The sequence below is a fragment of the Triticum aestivum genome, chromosome 3D, assembly GCF_018294505.1.
Source record: "Triticum aestivum cultivar Chinese Spring chromosome 3D, IWGSC CS RefSeq v2.1, whole genome shotgun sequence".
Classification (NCBI taxonomy): Eukaryota; Viridiplantae; Streptophyta; class Magnoliopsida; order Poales; family Poaceae; genus Triticum; species Triticum aestivum.
Window position 1 is genome coordinate 602,418,350 of NC_057802.1, and position 10,053 is coordinate 602,428,402.

The 10,053-nt window shown below is 48.9% G+C and overlaps 1 protein-coding gene across 1 annotated transcript; it reads right to left on the reverse strand.

The window, feature by feature from the left end:
• Window positions 1-2,337: 2,337 nt before the first annotated feature.
• LOC123075829 (uncharacterized) lies at window positions 2,338-5,311 on the reverse strand. The gene is made up of 4 exons (XM_044498343.1): window positions 5,049-5,311; window positions 3,444-3,868; window positions 2,800-3,347; window positions 2,338-2,660 (listed from the first exon to the last, which is right to left on the reverse strand). Exons 1-3 carry the CDS (start codon window positions 5,199-5,201, stop codon window positions 2,804-2,806), a joined length of 1,122 nt encoding a protein of 373 aa, XP_044354278.1. The 5' UTR covers window positions 5,202-5,311; the 3' UTR covers window positions 2,338-2,660; window positions 2,800-2,803.
• Window positions 5,312-10,053: the final 4,742 nt, after the last annotated feature.

Genomic DNA, 10,053 nt, shown 5'->3' on the forward strand with positions numbered 1-10,053 from the left:
TCGATGGTAGAGTATCCAACCCAAATTTATAGATTCGACACAAGAGGAGCCAAAGAATATTTGCAAGTATTAGTAGCTGAGTTGTCAATTCAACCAAACCTAGAGATTAATTATCTGCAGCAACGTGATCAGTAGCAAAGTAATATGATAGTTTTGATAATAGTGACAACAACAATTTTGTAGCAAGTGCAACAATACCGATAGCAGTAGTAACTTAGCAAGAACAGTATAAGATAAATTCGTAGGCATTGGATCGGTAATTTGTTGGATGATATTCATCATGTGACAGTCATAATTTAGGGCGATACGGCACTAGCTCCAGTTCATAAATATAATGTAGGCATGTATTCCGTAAATAGTCATGCGTGCTTATGGAAAGAACTTGCATGACATTTTTTGTCCTACCCTCCCGTGGCAGCGTGGTCCAATTGGAAACTAAGGGATATTAAGGCCTCCTTTTAATAGAGTACCGGAACAAAGCATTAACACACGATAAATACATGAACTCCTCAATCTACGGTCATCACCGGGAGTTGTCCCGACTATTGTCACTCCGGGGTTGCCGAATCATAACACGTAGTAGGTGACTATAATTTACAAGATCGGATCTAGAACATGGATATAATTGTGATAACATATATTGTTCAGATCTGAAATCATGGCACCCGGGCCCAAAGTGACAAGCATTAAGCATGGCAAAGTCATAGCAACATCAATCTCAGAACATAGTGGATACTAGGGTCAAGCCCTAACAAGGATAACTAGATTACATGATGAATCTCATCCAACTCATCACCGACCAGCGAGCCTACGAAGGAATTACTCACTCCCGGTGGGGAGCACATGGAATTGGCGATGGAGAAGGGTTGGTGATGACGAAGAACAAAGACCCCCCCTCTCCAGTGCCCCAAACGGACTCCAGATCTGACCTCTCGACGAAGAACGGGAGGTGACGGCGGCTCCGTCTCGTGGATCGCGATAATTCTTTCTCCCTGATTTTTTTTTTGGAAAAGTAAGATTTTATAGCGTTGGTTTTAGGGTCTGCGCAGCTACCAGGTGGGGACAACCCACCTGGGCGCGCCTGGGGGGGGGGGCAGGAAGGGGGCCGACACTTCCGCCCCGTGCCGCCGGAAGGGACCTAGACGCCGTGCCAACATAGCCCCTCCAAGCTCGCTCCACCGCCCTGCCCAGGAGCCGCACCGGACGAGCAAGCATGCAGGGCATGGCATCGCCACCGCTCACGTCCACAGCCACAGGAAGGGGAGCAGAGGCCACCGGCCAACGCCGCCGCAGCCGGCGTTGCCTGCCGGCCCGATCGGCCGCCACTACGAGGCATGCTCCTCCGCCCGCAGCCATCCATGCCACGCCACGCCAGCCAGGAGGCTCCGCACCGCCACGCCGCGGCGCCCCGCGCCCGCACCCGACAGAGAGGCCTGCGCCGGAGGAAAGGAGCCCCGCCGCCGCTGCCGACGGACGGGCTTCGCCCGGCCGCGCCTCCTGGTGGCGGCGAGGAAGGGGGGAGAAGGAGGGAAGGGGGAGCCTGCGGCGGGATCTGGGAGCCCTCCCCGGCCGCCTCGCGGGTGGCGGCACGGGAGAGGGTAGGGTTGGGGAGCTTAGCTTCAAGTGACAATACAGTGTTTGAAATGAAGTTAGATAACTCATGCATTTTGCCTTTTAACCATTTGGCACCCGAATTTGAAGTTAAGGCCACCCTGCCTACCCCCTAGCAAGATAAGGGTATTAAATCCCGCTCTGCATGTCCATGCTAATCAACATAAACATCACCACAGTTGGGAATCATGGATAGAAAATAACAGATTCTAAAATCAACCGCAGATTATCTTATAGGCTATCTATGGTAGGTGGCAACCTGCAATATTCATGTTATGTTCAAAATGGACCAAGGAAGTGCGGGCGATCATACTGTTGGAATATATATAGAAACAAAAAACAAGTACTGAAGACAATACCCAGGGCAGCAAAAAACAGGAAGCCCAGGGCATCGACAGTTTCTCCGTGACTGGGTGCCCGCAGCAATAATAATAAGCGATAAAAATAAGAAATAATCAACATCCCAGCTCAATCAAGGACCAGATCAACCTTACAACCACCTTGCAACAAAGAGAATGCAAACATTAAAAACAGGAAAACATGTTCTGAAGAAACTTCACAGGGCTTCCTATAACGCGCTCCTGATAATGATCGATCAGTTGCTATCACAGTACCATTCTGGTTCGGCTAGCAAACCAAAAATAAGTAGGATAGAAGATGCGCCAATCTCATGGTAAGGCTGAATTCTTTTCAGAGGGACATACAAAACACATAAACAGGAACACATTATCGAAACCATCTATCTTGTTGGCTTCACTGTTATACAAAAGCAAAAGCAGAGCAATGCAATACAATACAGAAATAACCAAGTGCATCACATAACGATACATTCTCGAGTACACACAAGGAAGAAAACAACATAATTGTTTCCATAAGGATAATAGTGAAACTTGCAACTTTAGAGTTCAACACTAACTAAGACGAAATTAAACTTGCGACTTGACGGTTGACACACGGCGATAGATCAGACTGAAGCCCATCTCGCAATTCTTCGCCATCTTCTTTGTTCTCCCTTCCTCCTCCTTGGGCATGCAGCAGCAGCAAGCTAGCTGGGCAAAATAAAGAAACAGATAATGTGTGAGAAATTGAGGTTTGCATGTACAGAATCAGGTTGTACTAGTAAGTAAGAAGCAAGCAGAATCAGTATCCCTTTGATTTGATTAACATGTGGGTAATCGAAGAGCAAACCTGGTCACTCATCCTCAGGTAATTCGGGATCATCCGGGAATCCTGGGTCAACGACTTTAAGTCCAGGATTATTCACCTTCTTCCTCAACCCTGTGAGCACCCACCCACCCTCCGGAGCTGCTATATCCTCCACGCGCATCAACAGGCTCAGGTGTCCAGATTCTTCATCTTGTGAGATAAGTTGCCCAAACGTCTTGACAGGTACCACAGTTTGCGAGAATTTTTCACCGGTACGTGGAGTATATTCTCCCTTGAACGCAGAACGTAAAACCTGTTTACAGTCCATGCTCCAGTCTCCAATTGAGGTCCAAGCCAATCCAGTGGGGAGTTCCTTTCCAGGGACCTTACAGTCAGGATGTGATGGTACTTCATTTCTTCGGATCCGATTCTTCACTTCCCTAAATACCCAAATGATGCACCTTGCCTCAGACAGAACCACCACAGCGGACAGAAACGCTGCTGTTATTTCCGTCGTGTTTCTCACTTCCGGGTATTGTGCAAATTGATCAAAGATATTCATAAATGTTTTAGCTCCACCAATAAGAGGCCTACATGATGTTTAAAGTGGGAGCAATGGTTAGTTAAGCACAACAAAGACACAATTGAACTGATGAGATAAGGACAATGTGAAAATTTTTACTCACTTAATGACATAGTCTTCTCGGAATGGTAGCTTTATCGCGCCTTCTTGAATAAAGAAAGGGATGGGGAACTCCTTGTTGCTGCAGTAGTACCAGTTGGTCCAGAGTCCATTCCTACGCCTCCTAAACCCCAGCATATAACCATCATAGTCCCTAGAGATGATCTGGATCCTCAATCCACGATATGGATGTTGACATTTGCGGTGGAACCTCATCTCAACGGTATAGTAGCTGTGTCCCCACTTGGTTCGATCATCATAGTTATAGGGCTTTGGACAGTTTTGTGGATTTTGGATGGGTGTTATTGGTTTGTTCATGTACAGCCCAGGGGCTATTTTGCTAGCTCTCTTGTTAATCTCGTTGATGACCCTATTGTATTCAACTTCCAAATCCTCTGCTCCCAAGTTAAATTTGAGTACGGGGACATCCTATAATGCAAGAAACAAATTCAGCATTATATATTAATCATATTAGTTGGCTGCTACTATACTGCCAGGAAAGAAATAATAATGATACAAACAAAAATATAAAATTTTCATGCTCCAAACAATGATGTAAAGATGATTAGCAACAAAAGTAGAACTGATACCTCACTACTCTTACCCGTCTATGAAAATTTTCAAACTGGTCCAAACATATGGCTAGGAAACATATGGTCAAACCGAGCTAAACTGCTAAAGGAAACAATATGGCTAGGAAAACGCCATTACGCGTCTATGAAAATTTTCAAACCGATGTGTGCTTACATATGTCACTAAGTGCCTGTGGCCTGTGGCATACACTCATCAAGCAACTGATACTTAGTAGCACTAGGTCTTAAAGTAGCAATCTTGTGAGGTAAATGTAAGCTAGCAGAAAAAAACATTATTACAAGAAATTGATGCGGACAGGTTGTTAGTGTCATGCCACGGCCAAGCGTGCAGAAGCAGAACAGCATAAGCTGAAGTAAACTGTCGAAACTGAACCAGCGCAAGCGCAACTGCAGGACAACATTCAGACTGAAGCTAGTGGTGTCGAAACTGAACCAATGCAAGTGCAGAGCAACATTCAGTTCAGACTTCAGATTAAGCTACCATTTGTTGACCTGGCTGGTGGTACCCGCAAGTCAGTTCGACCAAAGACAAGTGGGCCCTACGTTAGCAGTGAGGTGCGGCCAGTTTACAGGGTTGCCACGAGGAGCCTTGATAAGGGCGGCTCTCTTTGAGTGAGAAAGATCCCTGTTGCTGTTGCTGTTGCAAGGAGGACGGTAACAGTTTGAATACGGGTGTTCCTTTCCCAGACGAGGCATTCCCATCCCATGGTGGAGAAGCACAAACGCCGGTACTCAAATCACGCACGCCCAAACCAGTAAATTATCTAGCCTAAGCCATGAACGCACGGGGCATTGACAGGGTGAGGCACTGGCATTAGGGCAGCTTCCTCCTGCTCATGGAGTCATGGTTCTTGAACAAACAAACAAACAAACAAAATTTCCCAAGAAGACAAGAAAAAGGTGAGAGGACCGCCGAGCTTAGCAGCGTGCTATGGCGCCAAGTTTTGGGTCGGCCGAGGCCGAATCCGGCGGTGGAGAATCTGGAGATTGCGCGACAAGGCAAAAGAAGTACTCACACTAAGTTTTTGCTGCAGAGGCGCGCAAATGGGCCTGTTTTGCTCGAACACGAGCTCCGTGGTCACCTCCTCGACGCCTACGCCGTCGCCCGGCTGATCCGCGCCGGCTCTTCCCCTTCCCCTCCCCCTCCCCCTCCGATTCCGACCCAGCATCTCGGTCAGCACGGCAGCGACAAGGGGTTTCTTGGTGGATAAATGGGAGGAAGACGGAGGCGACGAGGTGGGAGTGGGATGGAGTGAGCGGAGTAGTGGTGTGTGTAGAGGGGGGTGGGGAAAGCCTGCTACCAAGCAGTCAAGCACACAGTGGAGAGAGAGAGAGAGAGAGAGAGAGAGAGAGAGAGAGAGAGAGAGAGAGAGAGAGAGAGAGAGAGAGAGAGAGAGAGAGAGAGAGAGAGAGAGCGCTGCAACGGGAAACCGGGGAGGGAGAGAGCTATAAAGAGGGTAGGGAGGGAGGGAGAGCTAGGAGGAGTCACTCTAGTATTCTGCCATGCCCATGCATGTGATCATGGCTGCCGCTTGCTGCCACTTGTCAAGCCACCTGGGGATGAAGACCAGTCAAGCCACCTGGCTGCCACTTGTCGAGCTGTGATAGGCCGGGGACTAAATCATCACATCTAGTGCAAGTTGGGGTATGGTGGAGTCAAGTTTTGCAAGTTTGGGACTAAATCGTCACATTCTATGCAAGTTGGGGTACCTGGGGTGCTATTACCTCATTGCACATGGTTCATCTAAGATTGCATCCAGTGCAGACTTGGGTCCCTTGCCCGGCTTCTTCTTCTTACGTTTCGGCTGATCGACTGCCTTGTCAACTCTAGAGCGCTTTTGGCGTCGGCTGAGACGCGGGCGCCTATCATCGCCAGAATCTGATAGATCCTGAATGGAATTCTTTTCTTCTTTGTCCTCTAGCCAGGCGTCTTCCATGACGTAGTGTCTTGTTGCGATGTACGATAGCTCGGGGAACGTTCTAACGCGTCTCCGTGCCATAGTGTTTGCGGTTCCTGCGTCTTGGCCATTGAATCAGAATGCTGCTAAAGCCTCCGCATCGCAGCAGTCCGGGATTTTGTTCTATACGAATAGGAATCTCATCCAGAATGGTTTCTTTTGGTTTTTTTGTAACGTAAGCTAAATCCCTGACGTCGGTCGACCCTGAGTTATCGGGGTAGTACGCCATGTGGGGGGTGGGGGGGACAGAAAATTTCATCCCGTACCGATCTAACGTTGGTTTCCCGGAGAGGTCTTCCCGAGGCGGGCATAATGTCGGCCTTGGGACGGACTGCGCGGCCACGTCGACTGGGTTGCAGTGACGAGTCTTTGGGTGCGAGCTCCAGGCTAGGCCCGACCAGGTGTGACGGTTATCCATTGATAAGTGCAAAACTAGGTCCCGGTTGGCGACCACTTGAGGATCCTCGGCCAGATCCAAAGATACAGCATGGATCCGATAGCCAGATTTGAAACGTCGGGCTTCATGTCCAGAAGATGAGTAGGAGTGTCGAAATGTTCCTGTGTCTTGGTTGAGCTGAGGTTTTGATGTTCCGGCGTAGAGATTACGCCAGTGTGGGTATGATCATTAACCGATAACTCCATCGAGCCTCCGTGACCACACAACGGTACTTGTATAGGCCAACAATGTCAGAGCTAAATCAGGCAGATCTCGTGTATGGGTCCCGATCTGGTGGTTTCGGCTTGATGGTACAAGGAAGTAGAGAGATACAGTATTCGGGCCTCCTCGAGGAGGTAAAACCCTACGTCCTGCTTGTATCGCATTGATATTGGATGGGTACAAAGTACAGGGTGATCTACCTCGAGATCGTATGAATTAATCTAACTCGCCTCTACTGACCTAAACCCTTGGCTTATATAGGGGCCGAGGGGTACCTTGGGTTACACATGGTCGGTTGCATCTAGAGATAAACATGCCGAATATTCGAATATGCCTTGATGTATACGCCAAGTCTTCGGAGGATTCCATCTTGAGTACGCCGAGGGACATAGCTTACGTGCTCATTCTTCGGTTGTCAGTGGCCCTCGGCCTGGGCCATGAATGATAGGCCGACGCGGTGAGTACACCCCAAACCAGGACACTGACACCGTCACCATCACCCGCAGCCGGCGGCGCTCATTGGACCGCCTAGCCGCCGGCCATCCCTCTAGCCCCGGCAAGGACGATTTTTCTCGGGCGAACTTGCACCACCGTCCCCATGCTGCCGCCCCCACCACCATTGTGCTGCCACCCCCTAACTATAGATGATGGGTAGCCTTCCAGCGAATTCATTCCTTCACTCCGGCGGCTTCTTCCTTCCCTCTGGTGCCTTCTTCCTTGTAGCGAAAATCGACTAACCCAAATTGAATTTTCAGGCAACTGAGGTTTAGCTATTGTGCTCTCTCTCTCTCCACTCTTGCCAAAGGTGGCAGCAGGCTTTCTCAGCTCCTCCCATCGTCCATTACTTGCTCTCTCTCTCTCTCTAGCTCTCTCTCCCAAAAAGTAGGAAGGACCGTAGTACACACGCAACAGTAGTGCAGCACATCTGCCCTGCTCCAGTCCATTCACTGTTACTACTACAGTAGATGTAGAATTCTTGACTGTTTTACTATTCCAGTAGTAGCGGACGCGTTTACTGTAGTGCGGTAGAAGTGACAGCACCGGAACGGAAGAAAAAAGACGTGCATGCGTGGGGTGTATGCCACGCGCGGACTGTGCAATGAGAACGTACGCGTCACGTGTCCTACGGAGGGACCGCCTTGTATCCACCACCACACCCACTCCCTCTAGCTAGCTAAACAACATGTTGTGCATGCAGTACGGTCGATCACTCTTCTTTTTTGCAACTCGACAGGCGTGGAACAAGAAGGCCGATGGCGTGGCCTCGTCGTGCTCGTCCGAACGACGGCATCAACGACGCCCTGATCCTACTTGCTGGACAAACTGTTCGACGCATGCACAAGCGATGCACCTCATGCATGCATGCATGCAGAAGGACGGACGGACGTACGTGGCCTCAGCCAAACCAAACGTACACGCCGACCACCGCGCACGCCAAGTCGGCATACGGGCTGAACGCCGACGAGGAACCGGCCGGCACGCTGTCGTGAACCTGTACGGGGCGACAAAGAACCCCCGCGCGCGTAGTACAACCCATCGACAACCGGACGCGGCTTCGCCCTCTCTCTCTCTCTCTCTCTCTCTCTCTCTCTCTCTCTCTCTCTCTCTCTCTCTCTCTCTCTCTCTCTCTCTAGCTGTCTAGCGCGCGCTCTCTCCACGTCCAGGCCAGGTCTCATCATCTTCCCCGGTTTCCCGCGGATGCAACAGAGCCAATTAAAAGGGCCTCGTACTTTGACAATCTGCCACCGGTTACTTCGTAATTGACTTTTTGCCACACGTTACTTTGGGCTTTGATCTTTTGCCCCTGTCAAATGGGACCCACGGTGAAATCCCTAGTTTGCCCTTTGCAGCCGATTGAGAACAGTCTCGATCCGAGAGCGGCGAAAGAGAGGACGGGCTCGCTTGCTCCTGGAAAGTGTACGAATGGGACAGATACGCGTGTGTGCGTGTATTCAATGCAATCGTGTAGGTAAGTGAAGGATACGACCCGTCAAACAGATCATACGGTGACGGCGCCGTCTAGACAAACAGTACGATGACGGTACAACGTGCATGTCTTCCGTTGGTACATGATGCGGGGGGCGATGGTACGGTGACGACGCATGTATCCCGCAGCGGCACTGGCTGAAGCTCGGCTCGCATGAGATCGGAGGCCTGGCACATGACGCACGAGGGAGTCGGCTCTAGGCAGGCTGCTCCTCTTCTTCTCACTCAGTGCGACGACGACGAACGACGCTCGGCTCCAGATATCCTTTGCCTTTCTCGCTTGCTGCCGCCGCTCTAACCAATCTCGGTCCCCAATGGCACGGCCTATCTCGTCCGCCGCTGGGAGGTGTTGGGCGCGTCGGAGGTGATCCCCGTGGTCGGGAACCTCGACTATCAACTACATGGTGAGCAATCAGCACAATCTCTCCTACATATGTTTGCTACTCCAATTTTCAGAACCTGGGTTTGGTCATAATGCTTTATTCAAAGCATCAATTTTGTGATTTTGATCCTAAATTGAGATTTAAAATGAGGTGTGTTAAATTTTTGTTTCCGTGAAGAATTAGTTCGTGTTTCATTGATCACACATGGTGAACAATTGCACCATGCATCTAGTGCTGTTGTCTGTACTCTATACTGCAATGCACTGGGCTTGGCATACGGCCTTCGGAAACTGAAAGTAATCTTAGGAGCAAAGTGAGGCCGGAGATTCTAACTTTACTGTTGAAAATTGAGATAAACTGATGATTCTAATTTTGCTGGTTTAGGGCAGTGGAGTTGTTAGGTGTGGGATTGACGATTCTAACTTTGTTGGTGCAGGGGCCATGGAGCTGTACAGGTGTGGGATTGACAGAATCAAGTGTGAATGGGTGATGTGTTCATTGAGTTATTTATAGATGGTTTCAAAGGATTAATAATGCACAATGTATTATTCTTTTCTCTAAAATACATATGGATGTTCTGAAATCTGCCATGCGATGGGTGTGAAAAAAAGAGATTGTTTTGAAAATATATATCTTCAATGGTTCTTCCTGTGGAGCATGATCAAGCCACTGTCAAAATTGACTCGAGAATGTCAACATGCTCTTTGCTGTATGTGAAATGAGGATGCCAAGACAAGAGCAGAAGCCGGACATACACCCACCTACAAAGAAGATACTAGGAAATTTTCATGACAAATGCTCAAACATGTGTATATAAATTGATTTCCGCAAAAAATAAATATGTATATAAATTGAAAGGCCTGTAGTTCAACCATTCTGACATTTCTTTGTAATCTAAGAGTTTGCAAGGATTGTATTAGCCAAGTTGCAAGTAAATGCAGATCTCTTTGTACTCTGTACAATGTGTGCAAGACATTTTTTCTTTCACAAGTATCCGTCATTAATAAGAGAAACAATATTTGTAATCTCGGCTGAA

What these genes read in the sequence shown, in the direction of transcription:
- LOC123075829 (XM_044498343.1), bottom strand. Translation starts at nt 5,201, where the DNA reads ATGCTGGGTCGGAATCGGAGGGGGAGGGGGAGGGGAAGGGGAAGAGCC. An exon ending in CTCTGCAGCAAAAACTTAGT is followed by an intron (nt 3,869 to 5,048) that starts GTGAGTACTTCT and finishes CTTGCATTATAG; the next exon opens with GATGTCCCCGTACTCAAATT. An exon ending in CGAGAAGACTATGTCATTAA is followed by an intron (nt 3,348 to 3,443) that starts GTGAGTAAAAAT and finishes AACATCATGTAG; the next exon opens with GCCTCTTATTGGTGGAGCTA.